Source organism: Rhinopithecus bieti, unplaced genomic scaffold, assembly GCF_001698545.2.
Source record: "Rhinopithecus bieti isolate Rb0 unplaced genomic scaffold, ASM169854v2 scaffold_61461, whole genome shotgun sequence".
Classification (NCBI taxonomy): domain Eukaryota; kingdom Metazoa; phylum Chordata; class Mammalia; order Primates; family Cercopithecidae; genus Rhinopithecus; species Rhinopithecus bieti.
This window is the reverse complement of record NW_016823852.1, coordinates 1,901,554-1,916,162: the sequence shown is the minus strand read 5'-3', so window position 1 is coordinate 1,916,162 and position 14,609 is coordinate 1,901,554. Positions and strand designations below refer to the sequence as shown.

General features: G+C 41.1%; 1 protein-coding gene across 4 annotated transcripts in view; it reads left to right on the top strand.

Moving 5' to 3' along the window:
* Positions 1–14,609, top strand: part of NSG2 (neuronal vesicle trafficking associated 2) — a 137,561-nt gene that overhangs the window by 15,639 nt on the left and 107,313 nt on the right. The window contains exons 1-3 of one of the 4 annotated variants that reach the window (XM_017861900.1): positions 2,202–2,632; positions 11,159–11,241; positions 14,197–14,234. The exons of 1 other annotated variant lie outside the window; for it this stretch is intronic. In XM_017861900.1, the coding sequence (XP_017717389.1) occupies positions 2,308–2,632; positions 11,159–11,241; positions 14,197–14,234 (446 nt within the window). In that variant the 5' untranslated portion in view covers positions 2,202–2,307. Of the gene's footprint in view, positions 1–2,201; positions 2,633–11,158; positions 11,242–12,712; positions 12,806–14,196; positions 14,235–14,609 lie in introns of those variants that run through there. 2 more of the 4 variants (XM_017861901.1, XM_017861902.1) reach the window with 2 other exon arrangements.

Below are 14,609 nucleotides of genomic sequence, written 5' to 3'. Positions count from 1 at the left end.
AAATGGATAGACCTAACTGATGACTTTTCTTTTTCTTTTTTTGGAGAAAGGGTCTTGCTCCATTGCCCAGAGGGAGTGCAGTGGTGTGATTAGAGCTCACTGCAGCCTTGACCTCTATAGCTGAAGCACCCTCCTCAGCCTCCCAAAGTCCTGATATTACTGGCATCTGGCCACTGATGACATCTGAAACCAAAAAAAAAAAAGGAAAAGGATGGTGACTGGGTGAGGACATGAGGTGTTTCTGCAGTGTACCATTTCTTAACCTTGATGGATCTTACACAAGTATATTCACTGTGTAAAAATTCAGCCATCTACATAGTGATGATTCGTGCAGCTTTCTGCATATAATTCAAAAACAAATGTTTAAGAAAGTATGTCTCTGTCACTACCTATTACTTTGGGGAAGTAACTTCACATTTTGGAGTCCCAGTTCCTCTGGCATAAAATGGTACATGAATTTAAAGAGATAGTCAGGTTGGGCGCAGTGGTTCACGCCTCTAATCTCAGCATTTTGGGAGGCCAAGGCTGGCAGATTGCTTGAGCCCAGGTGGTCAAGACCAGCTTGACCAACATAGCAAAACCTTATTTCTACTAAAAATACAAAAATTAGCCAAGCCAAAAATTAGCTGGGTGTGGTGGTGCACACCTGCAGTCTCCCAAGGTTGAGGCAGGTGAGTCGCTTAAACATGGGAGGCAGAGATTACAATGAGCTGAGATTCCATCACTGGACTCCAGCCCTGGCACTGGATTCCAGCCCTGGCGAAAGAGCAAGACTCTGACAAAGGTGGGGGGGCAGGGGGAAGGGTTAGTGGGAAACCTATTTGTAAAGTTTAAATGTAAAGAAATTACAATATGCACCTCACAGGTTATGTCCTGAATGGACAACTATCTCTTGCTGTGTGCCAGATGCTGAATATACACCTTATTTTGATTTATCCTCACAACTAAGTTCTCCTGAGTTTACATCTGAAGACGCTGGAGGCTCAGAGAAGGAAAGCGGCTGGGCGCGGTGGCTCACACCTGTAATCCCGGCACTTTGGGAGCCCAAGGCCAGCGGATCACCAGAGGTTAGGAGTTCAAGACCAGCCTGGCCAACATGGTGAAACCTGATCTCTACTAAAAATACAAAAATAAGTGGGGTGTGGTGGCTCATCCTTGTAATCCCAGCTACTTGGGAGGCTGAGGCAGGAGAATTGCTTGAACCTGGGTCATGGAGGTTACAGTGAGCCGAGATCGCACCACTGCACTCCAGCCTGGGTGACAGAGCGAGACTCCATCTCAAAAAAAAAAAAAAAAAAAAAAAGGAAAAGGAGAGAGAGAGAGGGTAAAGGGCTTGCCCAAATAACCCAGCTGGCCAGTGCCTAAGCAGGTTGGGCCTCACATCCCTGTCCCCTCAGCCCTGTGTCTCTTGGGGATCATGGCTCCATCACCACCACCTGCCAGGCCAAGGGCATACTGGAACCTTCCGGCAGCCAAGGGCTCTGTGTTCTCCCCCAGGCTCCCAGATTCAGGTGGCTGATGCTCCAGGCTGCTCAAGTCCTGTGTGGGTTCCTAACTCTGAAATCCTCCCCTACCCAAGCATGGGGGTGTCTCCCTAGTAGTGACCTGGTCCCTTTCTCCCACCCTGTTCTTGGAGTAGTTCATTTCCTCTGAGGGGTCTGTACCTCGTCATCGTCCCCAACCCAGCACCCGCCCTCTTTCCATTTCTCTCCATCTGTCCTGGGCCTCTCACCTCCCAGCAGCATGCCCTTCCCCTACTCTTGCAGCCCACACAATGACCGGCTCCCTCGCTCCTCATGCCCAGCTTTCTCCCTCCAGCCCCCTAGCAGTGGTCCGGCCCTAACCTCCCTGCCCCACCCTGCATGGTGGTCCCCGCCACCCCCATGTGGTGATCTGGCCTTAACCCCGTCACCCCATCCCCAGTGGGTGGTTCTGCCCTAGCCCCATCCCCTCCATCCCTGTGGGATGGCCCAGCCTTAACCTCCTTCCCCACATCCCCAGGCCGTGGTGTGGCCATAACCCCGTCATAGCATCCCTACGGGGTGGTCCGGCCCTAAACCTGTCCCCCCTCATCCCGGCGCCATGGTCTGGCCCTAACCCTGTGCCTTCCCCATCCCTACGGGGTGGTCTGGTCCTAACCCCCTCCCGCATCCTCACGCAGTGGTCCGGCCCTGACTCCCTCCCCACAATCCCGGCAGGGTGGTCTGGCCCTAACCCCTCCCCGCACTCCTCGCCTGCACAGTGGGCCGTCGGGCGCCTGGAGCGTCATGTTTGCTGAGGGCCGGGCAGCCGTTGACTGAGGCTGTGATGGCGGCGGCAGGCCGGGGTCGGGAGCAGGAGTCGGCGCGCTTCGTCTATGTGACGCGCTTCGGCTCGCATCAGTGTGGTGGCGTCCTGCAGCTGGGCGGCCGGGGAGCTCAAGGCCTTTGGGGTCAGGGGTCCAGGCCTGGCTGTCGCCAGGAGAAGCAGAGGGAAGCACCGGCGGTGGCGGGAGTCCAGGGTGGCAGTGAGTTGCCCTCTGGTTCCCGGCCCAGGGTCGCCACGACCCTTGGTGTGGAGGCCGCGGCCCCTGCCTCCTCCCAGCTGCGGACATCGAGCGTGCGAAGCGGCACCAGACCGCCGGCGCTTGCAGGTGGCACTGTGCGACCTGGTGCGGCGGGGCGGGAAGGGGCGCGGCAGGGCGGGCTCACCTGCTGGGCGCCATCTTGCGGCACGTGGGAGGTTGGGGGCGGCTTTCCTGTCAAGCCGTGTTGCCAGCAGGCGGGGGCAAAGTGGAAGCCCAGCGGTAGCCGGGACGGGCACCTGACATAAGAGGAGAGGTTGTTGAATGGAGCCTTTACGGCCCCCTCACGGAGGCTTTTGTCCTGCGTGTTGCGATTCTGGCTGAGTGAGATTGGTTGACTTCGTGAACCCGCCTCACGTGGAGGACTGACTTTTGGATGCTGTTGCGTCATCCTGACTAAAAACAGCATGAGCTTTACGTTTAAATCAGGAAATGTCTTAAATTCAAAAATTAGCCTCCCATAGGTTTTGCATATGGCTTGATCAATTTATTCCTAAATACTTAATCTTCTTTGCTGTTGTAAATGGGGTTTCTTTTTACGTAATGCCCTCTAAATGCTTATTGTGTATAGGAAGCCAATTTATTTTTTTTGAGACGGGTTCTTGCTGTGTCACTCAGAGTGGAGTGTGGTGGTCCAATCACAGGCTCACTGAAGCCTGGACCTCAGCCTCCCAGGCAGCTGGGACCACAGGTGGGCACCCCCATGCCCAGCTACTTTTTTATCTTTTGTAGACATGGGCGTCTCCCTATGTTGCCCAGGCTGGTCTTGAACTCCTGGGCCCAAGTGATCCACCTGCCTCAGCCTCCTAGCCCTGGGATTACATGCATGAGCCACTGGGCCAGGCCTGTCTTGGTTTTTCTTTTTCCTTGTTTTTGAGACAGTCTTGCCCTGTGGCCCAGGCTAGAGTGCAATGACATGATCTTGGCTCACTGCAACCTCCGCTCTCCTGGTTCAAGTGGTTCTTCTGCCTCAGCCTCCCAAGTAGCTGGGATTGCAGGCACCTGCCACTGCGCCCAGCTAATTTTTTTTCTGTTTTTAGTAGGGATGGGGTTTCACCATGTTGACCAGGCTGGTCTCAAACTCTTGACCTCAGGTGATCCACCGGCCTCAGCCTCCCAAAGTGTTGGGATTACAGGCACGAGACACCACGCCCAGCCCTCTCTTGGTTTTTCTAAATCAACTTTACTGAGTATTAATTTACATATGTTTTGAAGAGGTTTGCCAGATTTATACACACCCTAGTAACTGCCACCATAATCAAGATATAGAACATTTCCATCACCTGTACTTATAAAATAACAACTTTATTAAACTATAGTTCATAGTGCATACAGTTCACCCATTTTGTATGCATAGTTGACATATTCATGGTTGTGTAACCATCACCACTATTTTAGAGTATTTTTAACCCCAAGAGAACCCCTGTATCCATTAAACATTACTCACCATTCTCCCTATTTGCCCTCCTTTACGCATAAGCTCAGCCCTAACCAAGTACTAATCTGTTTTCTGTCTCCATAGATTTAACCATTTTGGACGTTTCATATATGTTGAATCATAGAGTATGTGGGCTTTTGTGACTGGCTTCTTTCACTTAGCCTGTTGGTTTTTGCATGCTAATTTTAGATCTTGTTAACTCCCTGGACACTTTTATTATTAGTTTTATCCTTGATTCTCATGATTTTCCAGGTATCAATATATATTATTTGTAAAGAGGTATAATTTTGTTTCTTTTTCACCCATTCTTTGCCTGCAATAGATTTATTTTGTCTAATTGCATTTGCTAATACCTCAGGGGCAATGTTGAATACTATTGGAGATAGCGGGCACCTTAGCCTTCCTTGTTCCTGACCATAGGGGAAATGCCTGTAGTGTTTCCCCATTAAATAAGGTACTGGCTATCTGACTAAGGATTATATATTTCAAATATTACAAAGTATCCCTCAATACTTATTTTTTCAGTTTTTTTTTTTTTTTTATCATGAATGGGTGTTGATTTTTGTCAGAGGATTTCTCGGGTCTATGGAGATACTCTTTTTCTTTAGATTTATTTATTAATATGGAATGTAATATAAATGGATTTCTGATTATTGTACCAACCTTGCATTCCTGAAGTAAATTCTACTTGGTTTTGGTGTGTTATTTTCCTAATATAGTGTTGGACTCTGCTAATTATTTGTTTATAATTTTTGCATCAGTATTCAGGAGGGATAGTGATCTTTAGTTTTTCTTTGTACTCCTTTATCGGGTTTAGGTATCAGAGCTGTGTTTACTTCATAAAAGGAATCAGGAATTTTTCCTTTTCTATGTTCTTGGATAATTTATAGAATGTTGGGATTATCTTGTCTTTGAAGCTTAGGTAGAATTCTTCTGTAACTATTAGGACCTAGTGCTTTTTGTGGGATAATTCCTTAATAACCTTCTCTATATTTTCTATGGAGATTGACCTTTGTAGGCTTCCTAACTCTAATAGGTCATTTTAGTAACCTGTATTTCCTTAAGGAATTATCTGTTTCATCTGGGTTTCCAAATTCGTTTGCATAGATGTCTGCAAAGTAGTGTCTTATGATGTTTAAACATTTTCTTGAGTTTTAATGGTCATTTCCCTCTTGTCATTTCTTTTCCTGTATATATGTGCACTCTCCCTTTTTCGTGATCAAATTAGCCAACATTTTGTCTGTTTTGTTAATTTTTTTTTAAACTAAGATTTTGACCAGGTACAGTGCCTCACACCTCTAAGTTTACCACTTGGGGAGGCTGAGACAGGAGGATTGCTTAAGGCCGGCAGTTCAAGGCTTTAGTGAGCTATGATACGGCCTTCAGCCTGGAGAGACAGAGTGAGAACCTGTCTCTAAAAAAGAAAAATCAAGGTTCTGATTTATTAATTAGATATTTTGTTTCTCTAATCTCTTCCTCATTAATTTCTGCTTTTAATATTATTTCTTGTTCTTTCTTTTGGTTTACTTTGTTCTTCTTATACTTTTTTTGTGAGCAGGACATTTAATTCATTTATTTTTATTCTTGTTATTAAGTGTTTAGTGCAATGAATTTTCTTCTAACCACTACTTTAAATATATCCCGTAGTTTCCCATATGTAGTGTTTTCATTGTCACTATTTTTAAAAGAAATTCTGTAATTTTAACTCTTTTCCATAGAGTTGCTTAATAGATTTAAAATTTTAAGTTTTCAGAGCGTCTCAGAGTTTTATTTTAATTTTGCTAGTAAACGGTAGGTTTATTGTGATCAAGAGTATTGTTTGTGATGCCTTCATTTTATGGATGTTACTGGTGTTTTCTCTGTGACCTAATTTGTCATCCTTTTTGTTCTTTTCACCTCAGAAACCATGCCATTGGAAGACTGCTCCTTTAAATCTTGCTTGCCCCTTTAAACTGAGTCTGTCCATTATATTGCATGCTTGGCATTCTGTGTTGTGTCTGTCTCTTTAAATTTCTTCCCTATAGTCTGTACTCTGATTTGCCTAGTTATTTTTTTAGTATTTTCAGATTTAGAATGCATGTAATCTTAATATTGGTCACTTCAGCTCTTTTGAGGCATTTTTGTAGTGTTTCTAGTTTCTCTTCCCTGCTGGCCAGAGCCCCTGTAGGTCTGGAGCATATGGGATCATAGAGCAGCAATTTAATGTTTTTCTTTCATTTCACTTACAGTTATTTTGCAGCTTCAGCATCCTTTGTCTTAAAGTAATGCTGAGGGTATGGTTTTTTGCTTGCTGTTATCTTCAGCTACCCAGAAGCCCTGCATTAAAAGATTATGAATAAGAAAAGTGATAGGAGCCGGGCACGGTGGCTCACACCTGTAATCCCAATATTTTGGGAGGCCAAGGTGGGCAGATCACGAGGTCAGGAGTTTGAGACCAGCCTGGCCAACATGGTGAAACCCCATCTCTACTAAAAATCAAAAATTAGCCAGGTGTGGTGGTATGCACGTGTAATCCCAGCTACTGAGGAGGCTGAGGCAGGAGAATGGCTTGAACCCAGGAGGCGGAGGTTGCAGTGAGCCGAGATCGTGCCACTGCACTCTAGCCTGAGTGACAAGCAAGACTTTGTCTCAAAAAAAAAAAAAAAAAGAAAAGAAAAGTGATAGGGTCAGATTTATTAGTCCGTGCTGTACAGGGGGGATTGACTTAGAGGCAGGTTAGACTGAAAAAAAATCTCAAGTTGAAAAATATGTAAATACTTTGTTTGCTATTCTTTCAGAACTAAATTTACTTTGATAATTTATTAGGTTGGTGCAAAAGTAATTGTGGTTTTGGACCTTGACTTTTAAGTCATTATAACTAGGCTCAAACACATCTTTATTAATCAAAATAGGAACCATTACAATCAACACATTTTTGCCAACAAGAAATAAGTGTTTATTCTTGTAGCATAAAAGTCCACACTTTGGGATTTGATGAACACTTGGGAAGCATTTTCTGTGTTCTGCTGATTGTGGAAGCGTTTTCCCTGCAAAAAGTTGTCCAGATGCCTGAAGCAGTGGTAGTTGGTTGGCAAGAGATCAGGTGAATATGGTGGATGAGGCAAAACTTTGTGGCCCAATTTGTGCAACTTTTGAAGCGTTGGTTGTGCAGTGTATGGTCTGTCGTCATTGTGGAGAATCGGGCCCTTACTGTTGACCAGTGCTGCCTCCAGGCATTGCAGTTTTTGGTGCATCTTGTCGATTTGCTGAGCATGCTTCTCAGATGTAATGATTTTGCCGGGATTCAGAAAGCTATAGTGGATCTGACTGGCAGCAGACCACCAAACAGTAACCATGATCTTTTTTTGGTGCAAGTTTGGCTTTGGGAAGTGTTTTGGAGCTTCTTCTCAGTCCAGCCACTCCCGCCTCCTAGTTCTCCTTCCTCTGGATCTGATCATGTTACCTCTGCCACAAAGGAATTGGGGGGTGGGAGAGATTGGAGGCCAGAGAACAGTTACGAGGCAGTTACAGTAGTCCAGTGGAAAGAGTGAAGGCCTGAACTAAGGCGTTGGCAGTGGAGGCAGAATGGACATAGCTTATTGAAAGAGAGAAGGAAGAATTGTGGTCGAGTCTGAAGTCTCTGTGCTGGGCAACTGGATGGATAATGGAGCTACTAACGTCAGTGACCACCCTGCTGCACTTGCGAAGCCAAGGATATAGTCAAGGGAAGGGGGTCCTGGGGTAGACTTATATTTAAACCAAGCCAGAAAGTGCTTAAGTGCTTAGGTTTTACTCAGTCTTGGGTGTACTTAATGTTTGTTTTTGTTTTGAGACAGTGTCTTGCACTGTCTCCCAGGATGAAGTGCAGTGGTGTGATCTCAGCTTACTGCAATCTTTGCCTCCCAGGTTCAAGTGATTCTCCTGACTCAGCCTCCCAAGTAGCTGGGACCATAGGCATGTGCCACCATGCCCGGCTAATTTTGTATTTTTAGTAGAGACGGGATTCCACCATGTTGGCCAGGCTGGTCTTGAACTCTTGACCTCTGGTGATCCACCCACCTTGGCCTCCCAAAGTGCTGGGATTACAGGTGTGAACCACCACACCCAGCCCTTAATGTTAATATTAAGTAGACATTAATTAAATGTGTCACCCTCTATGGGGGAAAAATGAATTATTTTTTCAGTAACATTTACTTAAAACTTATCATGTTGTGGGCACTAGGTCAGGTGTTAGTGACACAGATGTGTCAGACAAGTAGTCTGCTCTCAAGGGACTTATTAATGAATAATGGGAATATAAACTAGTAGATATGAGTGTTGTAAGAGTGAGCTGAGAATAGCTTTGATAGTCAAGTTCAAGGAAAGAAGAGGCATAGATGCAGAAAATCAGGGGACATGAATAGAGAAATCACTAGTGGGACATTAGAGGTTATCAAGAGCATTGGCTTTGAAGTCAGAAAGACATAATCCTTGGTTCTGTCATTTATCAGCAGGATAATATTGGCCAAGTTAGTTAACCACTATTCTCAGTGTCCTTATCTGTAAAATGGGGGTAATGGTTCCTACCTTAAAGGGTTGCTGTGAAGGTTAAATGAAGTAATACATGCAGAGTGCCTAGCACAGTGTTTGGCACAGAATAAGTGCCCAGTATATGCTGGCACATTGAACAGAGATGGCTTGAAGGGAAGATGGTGATTAGCATGTCTAGCACACAGTGAACGTGTACTGTTTATTGAATGAATGAAAAGTAAGTTTTGGACCACATTATGGAATACCTTGGAGACTGTCATTTTTATAGTCACTGAAGATTTTTGAATGGTGGGGTGGAGTAAAGTTATCAGAGACAGCTGCACTTCTGAAAGATAAATTGTAATCTGTTTGGAAAATGTACTGAAGTTTAGAGATTCAGGAGTAGGCAAATCAACTCTTCTAACATTTCAAATAAGACTAATAAATCAGGCCAGTTCCCTGTCCTTACAGAATTTGAAAGCTACATTTATAATTTACACATAATGGAAGATGATGAATGAGTGGAAGTACAAATGAATGCTTTGGAAGTGGTGAATGATTTGGGGAATGAGAGAATCAGGGAAGGCTTTATGGTGGTGGAAGCTCCATGAGATTTACATGTGGGGCTGAGATAGGAGAATTGGGTGGGGGAAAACATGTGAACAAAGCGCTGAGTATGGATCAGTGATGGGCAGCGATTAGGAAGAACAACTGGGTCAGAGTAGGTGGAAAGAGGACTAGAGAAAGATTTGAAACATAAGTCAGGACGAAATCCATGAAATACACTGGAGCTAGTCTCAGTACAATACACAATATGAGTGAAGAAATATGTCTTTTTTCTTTTTCATATCTTCTGTACTTGTTGTATTTTAGATCCCCAAGTAATTATGGGTAGACTTGATGACTCCTGTGCTTTCTCAAGGAGTATAGGTTTATGTTGGGTAAGACTTACAAACAAGAAGCATTTGGGAATGATGCAAATATAGTATTCCAAAGGGTGTAGGCATTTAGAGAGAACGATAGATATGGGTATATGGAGAGCAGAGTTTCCCAAACTTATTTTTCTATGCCATACCTACATATCATCTGTACTATTGTTTACTTAATATGTTTATTTAAATAGGTACATTTTCCCTTTTAATTAAATTTCTTTTCAGAACACTTTAAATCATTACTTCAGTGGAAAACCTGTACCATTTGCTATAAATAGAAATTAATTAGAAATAAATATAATAAAGGCAAAACAGTATTATTAAATTCTAGGTAAGTAGGTTGTCTGCTGAGAGTTGTCTGTGGTCACAAAGGGAGACGAACAAGTCTTAGAGAAGGCTTGATGACATACTGGTACCAAACTTAAACTTTCTCCCAAATGTAATCAGAAGATTGAAAAAAACTGGAAAGGGAATGAGTTTCCCAACATGAGTTAATATTCCTTAGTGCTATGTCTGTATGTCTGTGACCTGCTCCAAATCAGTGGCATGTTTCTCACAAATTGAGAAATGCCATTTTAGAGCATATTCTAGTTTATTCAATAAATGGAATACTTATTGTATAGCCGATATCTATAGAATTGGATACTGGATCTCCAGTGAAGAATAAAACACACTCCTCAAGTAAACAGTGTGATAAATCCTATGATACCTGAGCAGAGGGTGCTTTGTCAGATCAGAGAATGCTCCCTGGAAAGCTAAGTATTGAATGAGTAGAAGAAAGTGAGATATAGAGCAGTGGTAGGGTAGGAACAAGGTGGGGAAGGGTTGAGGTGAGGGAATATTCTAGACAAAACGAGAGCTAATATAAAGACTTTCGGGGAACAAATGCTCATTATTTTATAATTTTATCTTTGGAAAAACAAACCCTTGGGTTTTCTTCTAACAGTTAACATTTGGGAAGGCAGCATGGTTTAGTGAGTGTTCAGGAAGCCCGTTCACTCTGGATAACCCTTATTATACTACTGTGTGTGTGGTAGTGTGAGTGGAAAGTTGAGTAAGACACACATGGCCATTGCCCTCCAGGAGGTCAGAGCCTAGTGGAGGAAACACGTGATAAAAAGGTGGGCTGAGTGCTGTGAAGAAGGTGTTCTGGGAGCCCGTGCTGCATGTTGAGCTGCGTGTGCTTGAGGGAAGGCTGTAGAGAAGAGGTACGTGTGAGCTGAGTCTTGAAGAACGGGTAGAAATTTGCCTGGGAGGTGTGGGTGTGTGTGTGGGTGTATGTGTGTGTGTGTGTGTGTGTGTGCTGAAAGTCTTAGGAATTAGATACATTTGAGGAACCACAAGGTATTGTGTAGTATTGTGTAGTTGGAAGTATAGTGTCTGTCTGGAGTTGCACTGAGAAGAATGGAGACTGTAGAGACACACTGGGGCAAGATGTGTTATCTGGTATTTGTTCATTCTGTTGTTGGTCTTTTTGGGATTAGCCTTACAAAGCAGAAAAGGAAGGCTGAACTAGCTGGATGATTTGCTAGGTACTTGCCAGATTATGTCTAGTTTTCTTGGTTGTTTTCAACATGTTGTTAGTGAACTGGTAAACCAGTATTACCTGGTGATCAGAAATACACCAACAAGTATAAAAATCTTCAAAGAGACTTCAGGAAACATTTATATGGTCTCTATTTTCAAATAGTAAATCCTTACATATGTTGACCTTTTCACTTTCTTCTTAAATATTAGGTTTAATCCAGAAGGATGCAGCTAAAAAGTTTGATTTTCCCATACCATTGAATGAAGCTTCCAAAATAATGAAGAAAAGAAAAGGTATATTGCTATGAAGGAGAATGAGCAATATTTGAATTTTAGATCATCCTCTCTAAATACAAATGTGTAAAGATATTCAAGACAGTGAAAATAGTTCCATCTTTTGAATAATTTAATTTTCTGAAATGAGAAATAGAAGTAATTCAGCAGAAATGGAACTGGGTTTGGAAATATTTATTAACCATAAAGAATTGTCCTTCCAGTGTTATACCAGTGAAGGTATAAAACACATTTTAATCAAAATGTAACCCCATTGGAGGATTTTTCAAAGCATGATATATGTTCCATAGAAGATAATAAACTGTGACAGATAATATAGTATAAGAAGAAAATCACAGATTTCATAGAAAAGAATAATGTATCTATAGTGGTCTTTTTAAAGACAAGGAATATGTAATAGGTTTATAGCAGGCAATCTGAGAAGGATGATCCACTGCTGCTGAACTGTTCTCGCTTCTAGTTGTCCAAATGTCATGGTAACTTGAGTGTTTTGAACATATTCGAGATCAGATGCTCTGCAAATCTTTGATTGGCACTGTATGTTTATACTTCACAGCATCATTTATATTCAGTTTAGAGAAATTATTGGTTGATAGTGACACATAACATTGTGTTGTTTCTGAGCTTTGAGTTGTTTGATATCTGTGTATGGTATAAAATAGCATTAGCGGTTAATAACTCTTGTACCAAATGTATTTTGAGTGAGCATCTAATTTTCCTACTGTACTAAGAGATGTTTCTTCTGAGAACCAGTTCCTTTTAGGTGAGGAGAAAAGAGCAATAACCAATACTTCCTTTTAATTACTGTGTGCCAGATACTGGAGTAGGTGCTTTACATATGTATTAAATATTTTTTCCTTAATTCTTATAATCCAGTGTATGAAGTTATTCCTAGATGAGATTAAAATACTCTCCCATTGTCAGGCAACTGGAAAATGGCAAAGCCAGAATTTGAGCCTAGATCTATTTCTTTGATTCTATAATCCTTGTTCTTTCTCTTCCAGTATATTTACATTCTCTAGTCCTATTGCTTTGGTGTGTCCTAGGAGAAATACTTAGTTCTTAACTGGAATAAAATACATTTAAAAATAAAATCATTGCCCAATGATTTAATCATCAGAATATAAATTCACAATTTTTTAAAATTGCCTTTCAGAATGGAATGTGTTAGAATCAATTAGGTTGGACTTTATAGTCATTGCCTTTGAAAGGCAACTTCATCCAGGACTGTTAATTTAAATACTACAGGGAGGAAATTCCAGGAATTTCAATGAAGAGAACAGATATTTCAGTGATTGTGAGTAAATAATTACACTTAGGTTTTAGTTCTCTAAATGCTGATACAGCCTTTAATGATGATATCAATTGACATACAACACAGTTGAGTCATTCCTGGTTGCCTCCATGAAAATATATTCCTACTTTTCTGCTCAGCATTCTTTTACTGTGCTTATCTTTTTAAGGTTTTAGTATGGAATAGAGTATACAAAGTTATTTCAAGAATGCTTGAAGAAAATGAAAAATATAGACACAGGCTGAAATGCCAAAGGTTATCTAGTGAAAGTAAGTTAACATAATTTTATTGTGTTAAAAGAGTGGCCTCTGTAACAGTTTAGTTATCCTGGGATTGCATGAGATCAGCAGTTTTCTTAATTGTCACATTCAATATACAGAACTATAGAAATGAGACTAGCATATTATCACTGTTCATCATACTTAGAAGTACAGAGTACCTAGAAGCAGTGAGTGCAGAGAGCACAGGTATAGGAGTGAGTGGAGGAATGTAGAAGGAATGACTGGAATTTACTTAGCAAAGGGAACATACTTTTCTGTTAAATGTGAATCTTAATGGCAATTAAAAAATAGAAATTACAAAACTCATCAGTATTGATGAAGAAAAACATTTTAACTGCAATATAAAATTTTACATTGTGTCACTTGGTGAAGTCATTTCCTATCCATGAAAGCTACACTCCTGCTCATTAACAAAATCTGCCCTTGAGTTATGGCCTTGATGTCATTATTTCATTCCTGGAAAACAACTCATGAATTAAACCGTGCTCTAAAGCTGCATCACTATTGAGTTGATATCGTGGTCAGAGCAAAATTAGATGTAGTCTGGTGTGTTTATTAAAATAATTTATAGTTTTGGATTTTTAAAAAATTAAGTTGGATAAAATTCATGTAACTAATAATGCCATGTGAATTGATAAATCACAAGTTATTTTCTTTCCTTGACATACATTTCTTTCCTTAACACGTCTTTCTTTCCTACACGTGCTATCATGAATGTTTCTGTGAGTTCTTAGTACAGTCATTCTATGGCAACTTCTGTTTCATAGTCAGTAAAACTGCAATATTTAATTTCATGAAGAATATTTTCATAAGATAATCATGAAAACAATGCCATTTTGCAAGCAGTGGAAACTTATGGTTCATATAATATTGCATCAGTGGTAGCATGAATTGTTTGCAATAATGGCAGATTAGTGATAATGTGTTTCACTTTTCTTATCCAGAAAGGAGGAGAATGAGGTAGGGGTGGATAGGAAAAGAAAAGTAGTCAGAGGTATCTTAAACGAAAAGGATGTTTGAATAGGCAGAGCAGTGTGCACAAAACCTGGACATACTTCTGAGTGCTAGTTCAGATCACTGCATAACTTTGAGCTTGTTGGGTTCTTTTCTGCCTCAGCAAGAGGCCTTCTCTTAAATGTAATCTTGTAAGGATTATTTAACAACTTAAAATGATATGCTGTGTTTTCCATAAATAGCCTCTTCCAAACAAGCTCATTATTTTACATTACAGTGTTAAACTAGATTACAGAACTTCTTTATAAAACTCATAATTATGTTTAAAAATGTATTATAACTTGTATTCCATAATATGTATTTATTAATGGGAAAACCAGTGCTAGATGCCAACTTAAATTTTCCTTATTTTTTATGTTGTTTGCAGGCTCAAATTATACAAGATGAATCTTCTTATCTTCTGGTAAGAATCTATTTAGGTAATAATTATAGAGTATAGATTTTTTTCTCTTCCCTTCTATATTCTCCCTTCTCCAAACTTTAGTGTATAACCAACTATTGCTAATTCCAGCCTATTTCCTTTCTTAAATCCAATGTTTGGCACATAGTAGGTGCTCATTAAAATACTTACTGACCTTTAAAACTTCATTTGGGCCCCATGTCCGTCATGCTATTATGCTCCATGTTTTTCCTTCTTCTTCTTTCTTTTTTTCTATTGTATCCTCTGAGGACAGAATCTTCTTCTTTTTGTTTATACCTCACTTAGTTCTCTTTTCCTTTGAATATATTGTCATATTTCATGCTATCTTACTACTGCTCCTTTTTATTTCTTAGTGTC